The sequence below is a fragment of the Nerophis ophidion genome, linkage group LG26 (genome assembly GCF_033978795.1).
Source record: "Nerophis ophidion isolate RoL-2023_Sa linkage group LG26, RoL_Noph_v1.0, whole genome shotgun sequence".
NCBI classification, from domain to species: Eukaryota; Metazoa; Chordata; class Actinopteri; order Syngnathiformes; family Syngnathidae; genus Nerophis; species Nerophis ophidion.
Window position 1 is genome coordinate 9,106,341 of NC_084636.1, and position 19,175 is coordinate 9,125,515.

Genomic DNA, 19,175 nt, shown 5'->3' on the forward strand with positions numbered 1-19,175 from the left:
TGCTAAAACTGGCTGTGCCAATCCCTGAAAAGTCACACAAAATCCTGTTCATTTTGCAATATGTCAGCGGACCTAACTAGACCGACAGCAGATTTTTATTTTCTTGCCGTTTTCAATTTATAACCATAATTATGTGGCCAGAAATAGTACTGCAATCAGGGTCAAAATTATGTAGTCCCCTCCCACTCTCCATGACTGAGGTCGCGAGATACACAGCCGAATCCTACTCTTAAGAACTTCAAATGGCAATCGATGAGTCCTACGCTGTAGGGTTCTCTTGTTTATGCTTCTTGCAAGATGGTTTACTAAGTAATTATGCCACATTTTCCTGATGTCAATTAGCCAAATGTATTTGTAAGGCTAAGCAGCAATATTTTCGTCGGTAGTCGGGACAGATTCTTAGCATTACCCTGCTAAAATGTCTAGTTTGACAGCAGGGACCGCCATCAAAATAATTGTATATAATATGTAATATATCCAATAGGCATACTTTGATGGCAAGCCAAGGCCAATACAAAAATTACCGCCACATTTTGTTCAGCTTATAACTCTTTGTTGCATCCAAACTGACGCACTGTATTCTCTTCCATGTACGCAAATCACTTTCTTTCAGTGCAAAGTGCAATTCTATGAGCCAACCTACGTTATGCATAAACCATGTTACGCATAAATCATATAGCCTTATACCATGTCAATACACAAAGTAGAAAATTATTACATGTAATGCATTATATTGTGCCAAGCAAATACAGTACCAGAAACGACAATTTTCCGTGCTAATGTTGTAACGCATTTCCTCGGCGTATCGGTATATTGAGAACGAAATCCATAGAGGTTTTATTTGTCAAAAATATATTTTCCACAAATGGCTAACGGGCATATATTCTGCTCGTTAGCCTATGTGACAATGTGTCATCGACCCGGCTAGAGAATGTAAATACTTTACTTGCCTATCAAGGAGGAAATTAGCAAGTGTGGCGTCAGATTAAAAAATCTTGTCCGCCTTCAATCGTCTCCATCTTTCAAAGGTATCCCCGATACAAATCTTCGTTTTGTTCCTGGCTTTCTCATGAATAAGTTGAGAATCGTAACGATGCCTTTTAGATTTACTAAGGTCTGACATGTTTAGTAACTTTACCAGTGGCAGTAGCTCGACAAAGGTGGCGGTGTGTAACTGGCAACCTGGATGTGACACACTCAATGACTTTCTCATTGGTCAAACAGTGGAGGGTGGGGCATCGAAATGAAAACAATATTTCGGGGCTGTAAATCTAATTTTGAAATGAGCATATCCCGGCTGAACTACTGTTATCAGTTATTGAGGTATTTGAGAAGAACATGATTTATTAACGCCTTTTGACATGTCAGGGCCATTCAATGATGACTTGACATGAAATTATTTACATAAGGCACCTTTTAACAAACGTGACTGCTTTGTTTTTTTGTTGCAAGTAGACTAGACTGGAGCCAGGAGTGTTGCTACTCTGATTTAGTGATGAGATATTGCGATTGTCACATGGGTACGCAAGTTTGCAATGGCGGAAAACAACACAAAGACCTTGCTCTTGACATGTTGCCCTCCTAGTAAACAAAGAAAATCTCAAGTCTGGATGTATTTTGGATTCATGAAGTAGTGTGCTGAGGGTACAATAGTAGTAGTATTATACATTGTATGCAAATATATAATCAAGTAACACATTGAAAAGATAATATACTAGTTTTAGTAAGTGGATAAAGGCAGGCCTTTTCATTCACACATCTCGGCGGTGTGCAGAGCGACTGCTTTCGTGATCGTGCTATGCATTGTGCTGTGTTCTAATTAGGGATGCACCGAAATGAAAATTTGTGGCCGAAGCCGAATAAAATTTAAACGCTTGGCCGAAGGCCGAATACTGAATACCGAATAATGAATGCAGTTTTTCACAATTTTTTTTATATTGCATAAATAGCCTAGAATACATTTTTAGACACGTTTTTTAAATAAAGTAAATTTTTATTGAATATTGACATTTTTTAATATTCCAGTAGCCTTTGTTTTTCAAAAAAAGCACAACGTTTTTCATTTATATTAGGCCTTAAAACAAAACATGCATTCCAAAAAGAAAAAAAGTGCATTAAAGTGGATAAACCAACAAAAAATGAATTATTGTCCTTTTGGCAAAAGTCTGCTTAGCCACAGTAGATAGACTAATAATGTAAGCAGAAGGCTCAAGTAAATCTCAATTAAGTGTGTGCTTGTAACGTCATACACTTATAGAGGTAGCCTACACAACAGTCTAATAATGTAAACAGAGGCCCCACTAAATCTCAACAAGTGTGTGCTTGTAACCTCATACACTTATACAGGTAGCCTACACAACAGTCTAATAATGTAAACAGAGGCCCCACTAAATCTCAATAAGTGTGTGCTTGTAACCTCATACACTTATACAGGTAGCCTACACAACAGGCTAATAATGTAAACAGCACACACACAATGTAAAGAGCACACTTCAGACAAATACCGTCTGCTCGGTATCGTGTAACGGGGCTCAATGAGCTCCATGAGTCCCCGAAAGCCAATGTCTTCCACAACACTAAACGGTTGTTCATCCAAAGCCATAAACTCCATTGCCTTCTTTGTAATTCCGTTTGCTTTGGCACTGTCAGTCACAAACTTTTTCGCCCTCTCAAAGACGTCGGCCACGAGGCACCTCCTCGAAACAGTTTGGCTGAACATTCGTCGCAAACTGCAATACTTTTGTCACTTTCCGACACTTTAAAATATCTCCACACTGCTGACATTTTTCTGAAGGCGCCGGGTTACAACGTCACCACGTCACTGTACGTTGGTTGATTGCGTCACCGCGTCAAAAAATTGCGTCATTGCGTCACACGCCACTATTCGGCCTTGCATTTAACTCATTCCACCGAAGGCCGAATGTGGCTTTTTTTGCCATATTCGGCCGAATATATTCGGTTACCGATTATTCAGTGCATCCCTAGTTCTAATACATGGTATCGTAATGATTGTACCGCAATGAGATGCGTTTTAAGCGGAGTTTATTGTTGTTGCAGTCTTGTTCGGCTCGTTGAGTTGCATTTCCCGCACATGACTGGAGGCTTCGGTTTCAGATGCTGGAATAAGTTTGTGCTGCTGCTTTTTTTAAAACTTTGCGCCTTGCAGTCATTTGTTGCCCATATGTTGCTGCAAAACAAAAGTAATGCAACACTTTTCTTTTCTTTGGAAAAAGCGGTTCATTTGTTTTAAATCCCCACTAAGGAAGTAAGGTGGCAGGCGAGGGTGACTGAAGCTGATGCAGGCAAAAAGTATGCCAGAGGTAGGGGTGTAACGGTACGTGTATTTGTATTGAACCGTTTCGGTACGGGGGTTCCGGTTCGGTGCGGAGGAGTACCGAACGAGTTCCACACGAACATATGCTAAAGTTTTATCAAGCTGCTCCGCTCCATTCTGCCTCTGTCTCCTGCACAGCACCCTGCATTGTCCCACCCACACAACCATCTGATTGGTTACAACAGTAGCGGTAACCGGCCAATCAGCAGTGCGTATTCAGAGCGCATCTAGTCAGCGCTAGTTAGCTTTTAGCGTAACGTTAGCTCATTTTGCGGTGTGTGTGTGTGTGTGTGTGTGTGTTACGGACAGTGTTGATTGAGGTGTGTTGAAGCAGCAAAAAAGGACATTATGTTAAATGAAGAGTTTCTGTCTCTGATAATGTATATAATAATGTAAGTGCATCATAAAGCCTACATGACCTCCATGGTGTTCAGAGATGAATAGTCTCTCCTATTGCTATTGTACTATTTTTCAGCTATAGTTACATGAATCATTAGTAATGACGCAGCCTAGTTTTGAATGGCAGGGTCCCTGCTATCACATGTTGATCCAAATATAACATTTACATATTAAACAATCAACTACAGGCTTCCCCAATGCTGTAATAAATTAAGCATGATGATTTGACTTGAAACTGTTTAATGTTGCACCTTTTATATGTAGAAAAAAAGTTGTCATTTTATTTCATCGAAGCAACAACTTGAGGCAGTTTAATGTGGATTAACGTGGGCATAATAATTATAGTGTTCCCAATGTTAAAAGGCTCAAGCCATTGTTTACAAATTTGGTAAATAAATAACCAAAAAATTTATATTTTGTTGTTTTCTTACTGTACCGAAAATGAACCGAACCGTGACCTCTAAACCGAGGTACGTACCAAACCGAAATTTTTGTGAACCGTCACACCCCTAGACAGAGGGGAATTTTTTTTTTCAATCGTCTGCAACAAAACATTTATCAAAAAAATTGATATATCGCTCAGGCCTAGTTGGACTGTACATTTAAAATGTAAATAAGTGCACAATAACTTCTGTGAAACAAACACACTGTGAGAGACAGTCTAGTTGAAACACAACTCATCCATTAAAGCTACACAAACTCACACACACAAAACAGTGTGTTCTCCGTAGGGCTTACTACAAGTCCTTATAACTGTCTAAATTCCAACATGAAGGATAGATTTACAACCTTACACCTTTGGGACTTGTAAAGACCATTGGAAAAATTGTATGTAGTATATGGGACCTACTGTATGGCAGACACACACACACACACACACACACACACACACACACACACACTCTGGCACTCTCTCTTTTCCCTGCTGTTGCTGCCACCTACTTAATAATGTATGGCCTCCGTGACTACGGTGCAACAATGCACGCCTGCTTTGTCTGTGGCCATGTTTTTATTTAATCATTGTCATTTTGATGGCATGTTCTTTTCGTCTTCTCTGGTCTTAGTTTTTCCCATTCTTTTACTTTCAGGAGCTGGTTCTGGGGCGAGGCCAAAGGACCAGACTCAATGAGTGTCCAGCGAAATGTCCGAGAAGTCAGGGCAAAGCACCAAGGCAAAGGATGGCAAAACAAAGTATGCGACCCTTAGCCTCTTCAACACCTACAAAGGCAAATCTTTGGAAACCCAAAAAACTGCAGGTAGAAGAACCATGTTTTTCTCTTTCTAAAGCAGGACGTCAACGCGTTATGATGGGACTTTCAGAGATGATACATTCTTAACTCACCCTTTCCTTGTTCTTCTTTTTACGCAACAGTCGCTGCCAGACATGGACTGCAGAGTTTGGGCAAAGTTGCGTCCAGCAGGCGTATGCCCCCTCCGGCCAACCTGCCCAGCTTGAAAGCCGAGAACAAGGGAAACGACCCAAACGTTAACATCGTCCCCAAAGACGGTAGCGGCTGGGCGTCCCGAAACGAGGGAGGAGAGGAAAGGTAGTGCTCCTCACTTGTTTTTGACTTTGGACGTTTTAGACTCACATGATGGCCAACCTCAGTACGTTTCCATGCACAAAATAAGTCAAATTTCTCAAATAGTCTATCTCTAAATAAGACTCCTACAGCCCCTGGGAACACCTTAATCCGATCGTGTTCCTTTTTTAAAAAGTCAGACTAACACACTTGGATTTAGCGATAAGGAAACCCGATCTCTGTGGGGGGGTGTGCGGCCCGAGAGGATCCTCCGTATCGCGCCAGTCTCAACACTTGGAATACAACCCGGAAAGAGATACCATTCAATAACTACCATTGTCATGAAGAGGATACTTTTTATTTGTTTTACATATGAAAAGAACAGAACATTTTGAAGTGCATCGATGGTAGAAAAATAGCAACATATTTTAAGAAGGTATCTAAGGAAATGTTAAATGTCGGCTTAATTCGGACTCCCGAGCGAAATATGAATGAGATGAAAGATGATAAAGCCACGAATGATAATGCGTACATAAACCTCTACACCAGGCCTGGGCAATTATATTGACTCGGGGGGCCAGATTCCAGAGAAAAATATAGAGAAAAAATGTGTCTGGGGCTGGTATATCTATTTTTAGGAAAATTACCGTATATTTCGGAGTATAAGTCGCTCCGGAGTATACGTCGCACCGGCCGAAAATGCATAATAAAGAAGGAAAAAAACATATATACTTCGCACTGGAGTATAAGTCACCTTTTTGGGGGAAATTTATTTGATAAAATCCAACACCAAGTATAGACATTTGAAAGGCAATTTAAAATAAATAAAGAATAGTGAACAACAGGCATAAATAACCAACTGACAAGGTGCCTGGTATGTTAACGTGACATATTATGGTAAGAGTCATTCAAATAACTATAACATATAGAACAAGCTATACCTTTACCAAACAATCTGTCACTCCTAATCGATAAATCCTATGAAATCTTCTTCCTCGATGTTGCTTCTAAACAACTCTGCCAACTCCAAAGGTATGCGCCGCTTCCTCCTGTCGTTTTCTGCTGCATATTTCACTACGTCCAGCTTGTAATCTGCAGTACATGATTTCCTTTTCGGTGCCATTTTTGTTCAGCCCTTCTCAGTTTTTATAAGTTACCGCCAACGATGAAGTGATCCATTTTAATAGCTAGAGCAGTAGCATATAGCAGTTAGCATCCCGTGACCCACAATACACTTCTGCCACGACACTCCCTCGCCAAATTCTAATTGGTTGACGTGTGTGTGACAATTGCTGACGTGTGTGTAACGATGGCTGGCATTTTCTTCGTCTCTTCCGCGAATTAGATAAATAATATTTTTTAATATTTTACGGTAATGTGTTAATAATTTCACACACAAATCGCTCCGGAGTATATGTCGCACCCCCGGCCAAACTATGAAAAAACTGCGACTTACAATCCGAAAAATACGGTAATACAAAACCTCACAATAAAGTCTGATTGAATGCTAAAAATATTACGACAGACCGCCTTAAAAACGGAATGGAATTAAATGGAATTAATTTTTTTTCTATGAACGATAAAACCCTGAATATTGAGAACATGTGAACGTCACACCCCCTCTCAATCGACATATTTTACAATCAAGCCAAATGTAACAAACACAGCGAAATATGAACACGAAGGGTAAAAAAACATCTACAATCTGATACATCACAAAGCTTTAGAACTTTGTTAAAAAAATTTCCTTCCGCATCTGTTCCTGACACCCGCATTTCAGGCTGGCCACTCTGGAAACACTCTGTGGAAACGCTCCCCACCCACACTGCTTTGTGCCTTGTCTGACTTACTGTGACATAGATTACCATAGTAACTAGTAGGGGTTGTACGGGATTCGGGTATTAGTATAGTACCGCGATACTAATAATCATATTCGGTACCATACCGCCTCTGAAAAGTACCGGTCTGCCCCACCCTAAGATTTTTTGTTAAAATAAAGCCTATAATGCAATTTTTTCTGGTCCCGTCTATTTAGAAAAGTATAGAAAAGTACCAAAAAGTATTGAAATAATATTGGTATCAGGACAACACTAGTCACTAAAATATCATGCAAAAGCGCAGATTCCAACCATTGAAATACTTTGTATAGTTCAAGACTGACGGTAATTTGAAAACATCGCTGCACATCATAATGACACCTAGACTAGCATTCTTAGAGATCTAAAAAAGTTATTTGGGAAATGTCCGGCGAGCCAGATTGAAAAGCCTAACGGGCTGCAAGTGGGTCCCGGGACTTAAAATGCCCCAGGTTTGCTCTACATGCTGCATTTGTGCACTCCAAACTAATAAGCAGTGACTCTGTATTCTGCACAACTGGCAAACTAGCACAGAACATTAGCAAACTTCATCTGGAACAGTATCGGTCGTGATATGAACAGTCTTTTCCTTCGGATTTAAAACTCCTTCCATCAATCGACAGAGCCTTATGAATGAACTCAGAAACATTCAGAACTAGACTAGACTTCCTTTTGATTGTCTTTCAAATTTGAACTTGTTGCATTAGCTCATGGTAGTGTAGGTTAAAAAAGCTATAAGGTGCAGATGTAAATAGATTACTGTACAGATAAATATATTGCACTTTTGCATATGCATCCACGTTTATGGATGTAAGTTATATTGTCTTTATATTCCAGCGATTTAATTCATTTTTGGGGGGAATTAAGGGATTATTATGATGCGTTTAAGAGTCTTACGGCCTGAGGGAAGAAGCTGTTACAGAACCTGGAGGTTCTGCTACGGAGGCTGCGGAACTTCTTTCTAGAGTCTAGCAGTGAAAACAGTACTTGGTGGGGGTGGGAGGAGTCTGCAGATTTTCTGAGCCCTGGTCAGGCAGCGGCTTTTTGCGATCATCTGAATAGGGGTAAGAGGAGTCCTGATGATGTTTTCCGCCGTCCTCACCACTCTCTGCAGAGACTTCCAGTCTGAGGCACTGCAGGCTCCAGTCCAGACAGACATGCAGTTGGTCAGTAGGCTCTCTATAGTGCCTCTGTAGAATGTGGTAACAGTGGGGGGAAGGAGCTGTGCTTTTTTCATCCGACGCAAAAAGTTGAGTTCTTTTTACAAGATCTCCGGTGTGTAGGGACCAGGTCATATTGTCAGTTATCTGCACCCCCAGGAACTTGGTGCTGCTTACCATTTCCACCGCTGTGCCGCTGATGAAGAGTGGAGCGCGGCTGAATTGGTGCTTCCTGAAGTCGACTATCTCCTTGGTCTTGTCGACGTTCAGGACCAGGTTGTTGGTTCTGCACCAGTCAACCAGATGTTTCACCTCCTCCCTGTAATCCATTTCGTTGTCACGGATGAGGCCCACTACTGTTGTGTCGTCCGCATACTTCACAATGTTGTTAGTAGTGGACCTGGCACAGCGTTCATGGGTCATCAACGTGAAGTTTTGTTTCCGTTATTCGTCGTCCAAAAACTCCTCCGCCGGTCTGTCTTTGCTTCGGACCGGCATATGCCCCAATATATTCTTGGTTGTAGCGTCATGATCGTTGCACAATCTAAGATAATTTCTTAAATACTGTCTGCTATTTAACATCAACTTACCATTACAGACCTAACATTTGTAATCTGTGCCAGTATTACACCGGACATCACTTAAAAGAAGTTGTAAGGATCCGCAGGTGGCTAACCGCGCTAAAATGAAAATAAGCCCCCCCCTCAGTGTACGGAAGGCACTTGGAGAAAGTGCATGGACGCCTTGAATTCACATATAGTGTGAAAATACAAAAAAAAATAATTATTTGCGAAATCAGACTAAGTGTATAAATAAGTAGTGACTGATTGGTGTTTTGTACTATAGGCAACAAGAGACACCCCCACCACAGATCAAACCAGCAGTGCTTCCGCCTCAAGAGATTCCAGCTGGGCCTAGCCGTTCTTGGGCTAACAGCAAGCAAACACAAATAGACGGTATGTATTCGGAAGCTACACAGGACAACACAGATTATTCTGTTGCAAAGCAAAGTCAAGATGGTCTTAGTGTGCATACTATTACACCAGTGAAAATGTGCTTGTGTCGACAGGAGCGCCTCGTGTGAGCAGCCAATTCCACCAGGAATTCCCCAGCTTGCAGGCGTCTGGCGATGGAGAGAAAGATGGACAAGAGGAGGAGCCTTACGGACCAGGCCCCAGCCTCAGACCTCAAAGTATGGCTGCAATCTTTAATTTCATCCCCTTTTATTGTTGACATGCATTGTTTCTTTGCTACAAGAAGCCCACAGGACTCCCATCAGTAGATCCAACCCAAACATAAAATGTATCTTTTCATTCTGACAGATGTTGGCAGTTGGCGGGAAGGTGGAGGGAGGAATTTGAACGCGGCATCCAGCCCCTCTGCGATGGACAGCAGGCCGCCAGAGGAGGGAAGCGCCGATACCTCCGCCCCGCCTGAGGAAGGTGACGAGGCTGGCCGAAACCTGACCGCTGACAGCCAGAAAGAGAAGAGGGACGGCAAGGAGAAGATGCCGCCCTCGGGGCCTTCTCAGCCAAAGCTTAACGGGGGACAGCAACCGCCTGCTGGGGTGCCCCCCCACTTTGACCCCACGTTCAGAAGCATGATGCCATCCTATGTAAGCCTCTTAACGAGGATAACGTCACAATTTGCTGTCTTTGTTGCGTCTTATTTTTGGATTTTCTTTTCAGATGTTTCACGCCTATCCTCAAATGTCATACAGCCAAAAGCAAGGAACCCTCCGATTCCCCGTGGCACAAGATGGAGCAAAGTGAGAGGATTTTTAAATCAAAACAACTTTGAGAGAGATTGACGAGAATTACTATGACCCTAGATGTTGCAACTTTTGTTGATCTATTTTGTTTTCCTCCCAGGGGTCCTCCTCGCTTAGCACGGCCCCAGCAGCCTCCTCCTCAGTCGTGGATCCAGGATCCAGATCGACCTTCCATTATTAGCGCGACAGAACTCAAAGAGCTGGACAACTTGGACACGGATACTGATGAGGGCTGGGCAGGTCAGTACTGGTGTGTTACCTAGGAGTGTAACGGTACACAAAAATTTCGGTTCGGTAGGTACCTCGGTTTAGTGGTCATAGTTCGGTTCATTTTCGGTACAGTAAGAAAACAACAAAATATAAATTTTTTGGTTATTTATTTACCAAATTTGTAAACAATGGCATAACATACGTATACACACAGGGTCCATTGCCAAGGTTAATGTGGTCAACATATGTAAAATAAAAACGAAGATTGGTTTCTTAACAAAACCGTTCTACATATAAAGTGCTTTTTTTGATTGATTGAGACTTTTATTAGTAGATTGCACAGTACAGTACATATTCCGTACAATTGACCACTGAATGCAAAAACCCCAATAAGTTTTTCAACTTGTTTAAGTCGGGGTCCACGTTCATCAACAGAATTAATTCTTCCTTCGTTCGCACCTTCTTTCTCTCGTATTACCACTCGCATGGCTCTGCTAGCATCACAGCTAACGTAACCCATGCTATTACATCTCTGCTCCGTGAGGGCGTATATGTATGTCACGTATGACGTGACAGTATGTGACGTGTGTAAAAAGGTTCGCTTGCTGTCTGTGAGAAGGAGAGACAAGAAAGAGCGAGGAGAGCCTGTAATGTAATGCCCGAAGCTAAACGCAACTGCGTGAGGACGTATACTCAAATATCACGATAAAGTCATTTTCTCTATCGCACAGAGACAAACCCGTGATATATCGTGTATATCAATATATCACCCAGCCCTAGTTTCACTATGTAAAGTGCTTTGAGTCACTAGAGAAGTGTTATATAAATATTATTCATTTCATTCCTCTATTACAGTGTTTTTCAACCAATGTGCCGTGAGGTACAGTCTGGTGTGCTGTGGGAGATTATGTAATTTCACCTATTTGGGTTAAAAATATTTTTTTTGCAAACCAGTAATTATAGTCTGCAAATGATGTGTTGTTGTTGAGTGTCGGTGCAGAGTAACCGTGTAATACACTTCCATATAAGTAGGTGGCAGCCGGTAGCTGATTGCTTTGTAGACATCGGAAACAGCGGGAGGCAGGGTGCAGGTAAAAAGGTGTCTAATGCTTAAATCAAAAAATAAACAAAAGGTGAGTGCCTCTAAGAAAGGGCATTGAAGCTTAGGGAAGGCTATGCAGAACAAAACTACAACTGAACTGGTTAAAAAGTAAACAAAAACAGAATGCTGGACGACTGCAAAGACTTACTGTGGATGTACAAAGTACATCCGAACATGACATGACAATCAACAATGTCCCCACAACATTAGGATAAAAACAACTAAAATATTCTTGATTGCTAAAACAAAGTAGATGCGGGAAATATCACTCAAAGGAAGACATGAAACTGCTACAGGAGAATACCAAAAAACGAGAAAAAGCCACCAAAATAGGAGCGCAAGACAAGAAGTAAAACACTTCACACAAGAAAACAGCAAAAAACTCCAAATAAGTCAGGGGCTGATGTGACCGGTGGTGACAGTACACCTACTTTGAGACAAGACCTATATTGATGCATGCTTGGTTATGGTTTAATTCATATTCAACAATTGCGACAACGCAAAAAATGTGCCTCGGCTCAAAAAAGGTTGAAAAACACTGTGATATCATACCACTGCAATGTCACCATCTTGGGTATTCTGAAATATCAGGAGGGTTTACACTTCTTAAAGGGTGTCATATCAAAAGTGTAATAATTGTTTATTGTGAGCGAACTGTGGTGCTGAATTTCCCCCAGGGATCAATAAAATACTTTTTATTCTATTCTATCATTTTTTTTCTATTTTTAATAGGGGTGTCCACCTTAATGCATCAACTGACTAATAATATGTATCACATTGCCCTAAATTGAATGAAGATTCACCACAGGGTTTGTTCAACTGCAGCAACAAAAGGAAAAATGGCTTACATTTATTTAAAAAAAAACTGGTTAAACTAAAGAAGAGTAAATGCAGATTTAAACAGTGCACTATGTAAAGTTGTCTTTATTTTATTATATATTCATGTACTGTACATCTGTACCTAGTTTGCTATATTATTGGAGAGACTTTTAAAATGAGGTCTTTATTCCTCCTAAACTGCAGTTCAGTACAACCATTTAAAAAAAATAAAAAATTCTTAATGACATGACTACCAAATTGCATTTGTATCCAAATATTGGTATTTTCTTACACAAATATTAAGTAACCTGTGATTAATCATGATTAATCACAGTTGAAGGGTGATTAGTCAGATTTTTTAAAGATTTTTTTTTAAATTAATCACTTCACAGCCCTATTTTTGAAACAATTTTTATTTACATAACGTGTGATGATTGTTCTTTGGTAAAAAAATGTGCATACATATTGCTAAAAAGACGTATCTTTAATCCACTTTCTGTCTGCTTATAAAAACGGTTTGTTTTGAGATTGAGTTGTCAGATGCAAATGAAGCCCACCTTACCACGCCCCCACATGCTGCCTACACTTTCGTCCCTGCCCTGCAGCTATGTTTGGTAGTGGTTTTTGTTTTGCTAAGACTGTATGGAATATGGACACAGTAATTTCCAATTTTCGGGACTTGTGCAGATCCCAAATACACCTGAACAGGTACCAAAAGCTAAGAAAGCGTTTTTGCATGATAAGACCCCTTTTAAATTGGTCAACCTTTCCACATTTCAGGAGCTCAGATGGAGGTGGACTACACTGAGAAGCTGAACTTTAGTGATGATGAGGAGAACCATGCTAATAAAGAGAAGGGAGAAAACTGGTAGGTATTTTAAAAAAAATGTATCATTAGATAAAGCTTGCCTCAACTGAACTTATATAAATTGTCAGGGAGTGGATGGGTAAAGTGGAACGTATGAGATCGCGGCCGCCAGATGGTCAGGAGGCCTCGAAGGAGGGTTCCGAGGAGCAAGGAGCTGTTAAAACATCATGGGCGGACAGTGTAGATCCCAGAGTGCCTTCTCCTGGCATTGTGGGGCAGTACAACAAAGTGTCTGCCCCTCAAGACTACCAGGTAGGAACGTGTTGCACACATCGTCGGATGTTCATGGATAAGCTAGCTAATCACTCTGCAAACCTCTTAGGGTGGTGCTCGAACGGTGAGCGGCGAAGCTCCACGTGGCACCAAACCACTGGCTACACCAGTTGCTGCTGCCGAGGAGGACTCTGAGGCCTGGCGACAGAAGCGCAAGAAATCTGAGGTTTCTGAAGCTGTGGAACGCGCAAGGAGGCGGCGAGAAGAAGAGGAGCGGAGGATGGAAGAACAACGCCTCGCTGCCTGTGCTGAGAAACTCAAACGGCTCAATGAAAAACATCGGCAGTCAGTTGAGAGCAAAGCAGTCCCGCCTCAGGCCCCTTGCAACGAGGGCCTCGCAAGTGTCTCTCCACAAGAGGAAGCTCCGTCTGTGCCTGATCCTGCGTCAAGTCCTGCACCTTCAATTCCAGTTTTACAGCCAGAGCCCTCTGGAGTGCAGACTCCTCTAGCCACTCCAGTAGACGAGAGGGCGGATCGAGACAGTGAGAGAATCAATCTAGAGCCAGTCGAACCAAGCGTAGAGGAGGAGCTTCCCTTGCCTCATCGGCCCCCGTCCCCTGTACATAGGCCTGTGGTGACTGCTCCTGAGCTCCCGAGCGAAGGAGCGATCACTTTGTCTGAGGTCTGTCCACTCGTCGATGAGAACCAAACTGAAAGGACAACGGTGCCTATCCGAGACTATTTCAACATGGAGGACAATAGAGGTGAGATTGCAAACAAACCACTGATTCTGCATTAGTTTGGATGCATTTAGCTTATCGCTGTCCTTCTGTATTGCACATTTTATTTGTATTTTTGTTTTTAATACAGTGGATGAACCGCAGCAGTCCCTGCCTCATATGGACACCCCCAGTGGTGGTGAAGATATTGCCATCGCACCCCCACAGCTGGAGGGTGAGGCAGCCGCTGCTATGCGTCCTTCCCTCACCTCCGGCTACTCAAAGCAGTTTCAAAAATCTCTACCGCCGCGTTTCCTCAGACAACAGGTGAAAAAACAGCTCATCTGGGTGTTTCTCCTGAAGCAAATTAGTAGAGGGCAGTAATGTAATATATCAGCGTTATTGTTCTTATAGGAACAAATGAAGCAGCAGCAGTGGCATCAGCAGCAGCATCAGCAGCAAAGCGGGGGTTCCGTGTCGCCATCGGGTAGTAGAGTCGATGGTACGCCACAAAACCAACAGCAGCAGCAACATCGCTCAATGTATCAACCCATCGGCCCGCATCACCAACACCTAGCCTCCATGGGCTTTGACCCCCGCTGGCTCATGATGCAGCCCTACATGGACCCCCGCATGATGTCAGGGCGTCCTCCCATGGATATGCCAACAAACATTCACCCTGGTAAAAAAAATTATTTGACTCTTACTTGTGTTGCAGGACTTTTTGTGGTTTAAGACAAAGTTAGATTTCCAGTCTCTTTTCCATGGTCCTCTTTAGGGAGGATGCCGCCCAAGCAGATTGCACGCAGAGAGCCCGGGGACAACTCCAGCTCCAGCTCCGATTCATTTGACCACTTGGCTCGACCCATCCGTGACCATGGCCTGCCCTCTGACTCGAGGATGGTGTGGGGATCTGACCCGTACTCGCCATCCGAGCCGTTGCCCCCTGTAACTCCTCCTAAAGTGCGGGATGACATCAAAGAGCCAAGGTAAAATAAACAAAAAACAATAAAACGGGAAATTGTGCATATGTTTTGCAATGTTTATTTGTTTCACAGTATGTTTTTTCTTTGTCATTAGGATGGAGTCTGCTTTAGATCTGGACAGAGGTCTCCCAGCAATTTATCCCCAGGAACACAGTGCATTGGACTCTCGTAAAAATAACTTCTTTCGGGACCCCCCTGAGCCCATAACAGCCTTTTCACAGGGCCCAGATGATGTGCCTGGACCTATAGACAGAGTTCCTGTTACCTCAGGCTTCGACCCTGATGAGGCAGGACTACCAAGTGGGGAGGAAGTAGAAGCACTCGGCAAAGCTATGCTGCAGAGAAGTGTCTCCCAGGGTTCCTGCCACTCTCTCAAGCTTGACGAGCCCAGGTTTGATGGGCTGCCACTGGGAAGCAAAGCACTAGAGCTGCATGACCCCATTGACAGGGCCGATGATAAGCCTCAGAACGAACTGTACCCACAGGTCGCATTTACTGGCAGCAGGGCCACCCCACCAGCCGACGGACTACACAAACAAGAAAAGCTGCCTCTACCCGTTCCTAGCAAGCAGAAGACCGAGCTACGGTGGGGTGGAAGATCGGGACCAGGCCGCAGAGAAGGACCCGGCGGGGAGAGACCCCTCCGAAGGTCTGGTCCGATAAAAAAGCCTGTTCTAAGAGACATGAAAGAAGAGCGAGAGCAAAGAGAAGAGAGGGAGAAGCGTCATGAGAGAGGAGATAGAGGGGATAGGACCAAAAAGGAGCAATCCTCCAAAGCTCCCTCTGTGGCTGCTGCAGCTGCTCCACCTGCTCCTGAAGGCTCCAGACCACCAGCCGAGGGTAAAAGAGAAGCTACTGAGGTTGAGGAAATGCCAGCTGGTCTCCCTAAACCCAGAGAGCCCCAAACTTCCTCCGGGGCTCCCACCTCGTCCTCTCAGGAGGAGAAGGCCGACAAACCACCCAGCAGTGACAAACATTCTGAGCCTAAACTGCCCTCCAGAAAAGAGTCACATCTTGCTCTGCGTACCTACCGAAGAGAAGAGAGGGAGCGGGACCGCGAGAGGGACAAAGAAATGGACAAGGACAGGGACAGGGACAGGGACAGGGAGTGGCCTGTTGATTCTAACTTCAAAAGTCGAGGTCGAGGAGAGTATTACTCCAGAGGGCGTAGCTTCCGTGGGACATACGGCGGCCGAGGCAGGGGTGGTCGTGGCCGAAGCCGAGAGTACCCTCTCCGAGAACCTCGATCCCGCTCAGATTTACCTCCCGGTGCAGCTGCGGCCTTCCGGAACAGGGAGGAAAGCGAGACTCGCAGCGAGAGCTCCGACTTCGAGGTTATACCAAAACGTCGACGCCGCCGGGGCTCGGACACGGATTCTGAAAGTGAGGGCGGTAGAGAGTCTGCAAGTGATACCGGACCTTCAGATCGCGAGCCTAGCGCCAAACCTAGCCGTCCGATTAGACGTGAGCTCCCTGGCGAGGCCCGGTCAGGCATGCACAAGCCAGGCTTTGGACCGCCTCACATGGGTGAAAAGATGGGCTCAAGAATGGATGATGACCGACCCAAACCAGGATTTCTTCCGAAAGGAGAGCCTTCTCGCAGGGGAAGAGGAGGATTGTATAGCAGACGGGGTGTAGCTAGGGAACGAGGAGGCCCTCGCTCGGCTCCTCTGAGAAGACCAGCACCGAGAGATTCCTCCTCTCAGTGGCCTTCTAAGCCTATGGAGACGTTCAGACCCGAGGACATGGAGTCCACATCGCGATATGATCATCCGCTGTCTGAGCGTCGGCCACCGAGGTCTGACAACAAGAAATTTGTGGACGGTGCTCCTCAGAGTAGTAGAGAGAGACCCCGCCGTGCTAGGCCAGCAAGACCCCCCAGGCAAGATAAGCCCCCCCGCTTCCGGCGGCTGAAGGAACGGGAGGCTGCGGTTCTAACAAGTGGAGATCCAGCTCCAAACCACACTGTGCCTCTACATCCTGCGCCCTCTCCTGCTAGTGCTGCATGCTCCATGTCTGCACCTGTATCTGTCTCACCCACTTTATCGCGAGCACCCGGAACCCCTCTGACCGTTTCTGCTGAAGCCACAGCATCTGCGCCCAACCACTCCTCTCCTCTTGAAGCACCCTTTACTGAGGCTACCAGCCCTACCGCCACTGCCGCCGGCACCAAATCCCCTGACTTGTCCAACCAGAATTCCTCTGATCAAGCCAATGAGGAATGGGAGACGGCCTCCGAGAGCAGTGACTTCAACGAAAGGAGAGAGCGTGAGGAGAGGCGGGGGGCGCAGGCCGCTACCAGTGAAGCCGCCACCGCGATGCCCGCACCACCTCAGGGCTCTCTGACACCCAACAAAAGCCCCCCTGAAGGAGTGGTTTCCCCAAAACGCGAGGTAGTGGCCGGAGGCAAAAGGAGTTTCTCAAGCCAGAGGCCCATCGAGAGGCAGAATCGCAGAGGCAACAGTGGAGCCAAACCAGGTCGCAGCTATGCCGGGGCAAAGGGGGAGAGGAGGGGAGGAGCCAAAGGTGGTCGTAAAGGGTGAGTTTTCAGTCAATATAAATGTTTTCAATACAGTGGTAATTTTGACAGCAAAATTTGATTTGGTTTTAGTCATAGTCTTTTGACTAAAATGTAATTTAGTTTTAGTCATAATTTATTTATTTAAATTGTTTTAGTTTTAGTCGACGAAATATAAGATTATAGTCGACAAAAACTACAGTAGATTTAGTCGACTAAAGGGTAATATGTAAACTTTCCCTTCAATTTCTGAAAGTCAAAGCAAAACAGCGGAAAAATCACCGATACAGGTCGTATTTTGATGAAAATCATGTCTCAAATGTAGTATTTCACGAGTAAGCTGTGTAATAAACGGGATAACGTCGAGTGAGTTGTATGTTGTGGAAAATACTTACCTGTGTGTGGATTTCAGGGTGATTCGACTGTAAATGTCGCTTCAAGTTTGTTGTGTTTTTCCCCGTAATCCTCGCGCTGCATTTCTTACACTGCGTCTTGTTATCTTTGACGTCAAATATAAAATTTCCCCGTATGTCCTCTCTCCTCTTCCTCCCCGGCGTTGACATGTTGTCTTCTGCAGCGCATTCCCGGGTCAGTCTCAAACGCAAATTACGTTTACGTAACTTCCTTACCACGTCGCTCTGATTGGTTCTCTTCCCGCCTCTTCCTAACGAAATGAGTTCCGATTGGATCTCGTCTCTGGCAGACATTTTCGTCTCGTTTTTATTCGTTGAGGAATATGTCAATACACCTCGTCATCGTCTTAGTCCACGTCAATTATTTTTTATTTAGTTTGTGTCTCGTTTTAGTCAGAAAAAAAAAAGGTCGTTGACAATAACTATGACGAAAATTTTTCGGCAGCAAAATTAACACTGTTTCAATACTGCTTTTTTGAAGTTTTATGTTTTTTACTTGGTTTTAAAGTTATGTAAAACAATAGAAATAGTGTTTTTACTCCAACTTAAGTGTCTTAATGTATCCTTTGTTTGAAGATGGCATTTGAAACTAGGGATGGGTACCAAATTAGGTACTTTTCTAGGCACCGACCGAATTACAACAGTACTTTTTTATTTTTATTTATTTTTTGTCCTGTCCAGCTTCTCAGGCAAATCATATACCGTATTTTTCGGACTATAAGTCGCAGTTTTTTTCATAATTTGGCTAGGGGTGCGACTTATACTCAGTAGCGACTTATGTGTGAAATTATTAACACATTACCGTAAAATATCAATTAATATTATTTATCTAGTTCACGTAAGAGACTAGACGTATAAGATTTCATGGTATTTATGGATTAGGAGTGACAGATTGTTTGGTAAACGTATAGCATGTTCTATATGTTATAGTTATTTGAATGACTCTTACCATAATATGTTATGTTAACATAAAAGGCATCTTCTTAGTTGGTTATTTATGCCTCATATAACGTACACTTATTCAGCCTGTTGTTCACTATTCTTTATTTTATTCAAATTGCCTTTCAAATGTCGATTCTTGGTGTTGGGTTTTATCAAATAAATTTCCCCCAAAAACGCGACTTATACTTCAGTGCGACTTATATATGTTTTTTCCTTCTTTATTATGCATTTTCGGCAGTTGCGACTTATACTCCGAAAAATTCGGTAGTTGATGTAGATGCCCATGTCGGCTGTTCAGATTTACTTTACAAACGAGAAGTGTGGGATACTTCTCTTGCTGCC

The 19,175-nt window shown here is 43.6% G+C and overlaps 1 protein-coding gene across 1 annotated transcript in view; it reads left to right on the forward strand.

Moving 5' to 3' along the window:
• The window catches only part of prrc2c (proline-rich coiled-coil 2C), a 62,237-nt gene that overhangs the window by 15,183 nt on the left and 27,879 nt on the right, over positions 1 to 19,175 (forward strand). Inside the window, exons 2-15 of the mRNA XM_061888482.1 lie at positions 4,822 to 4,989; positions 5,106 to 5,280; positions 9,119 to 9,228; positions 9,342 to 9,464; positions 9,595 to 9,887; positions 9,961 to 10,040; positions 10,144 to 10,283; positions 12,955 to 13,042; positions 13,111 to 13,294; positions 13,365 to 14,019; positions 14,126 to 14,301; positions 14,389 to 14,656; positions 14,753 to 14,963; positions 15,055 to 17,499. Coding sequence (XP_061744466.1) covers positions 4,875 to 4,989; positions 5,106 to 5,280; positions 9,119 to 9,228; positions 9,342 to 9,464; positions 9,595 to 9,887; positions 9,961 to 10,040; positions 10,144 to 10,283; positions 12,955 to 13,042; positions 13,111 to 13,294; positions 13,365 to 14,019; positions 14,126 to 14,301; positions 14,389 to 14,656; positions 14,753 to 14,963; positions 15,055 to 17,499 — 5,063 coding nt within the window. The 5' untranslated portion in view covers positions 4,822 to 4,874. The remainder of the gene's footprint in view (positions 1 to 4,821; positions 4,990 to 5,105; positions 5,281 to 9,118; positions 9,229 to 9,341; positions 9,465 to 9,594; positions 9,888 to 9,960; positions 10,041 to 10,143; positions 10,284 to 12,954; positions 13,043 to 13,110; positions 13,295 to 13,364; positions 14,020 to 14,125; positions 14,302 to 14,388; positions 14,657 to 14,752; positions 14,964 to 15,054; positions 17,500 to 19,175) is intronic.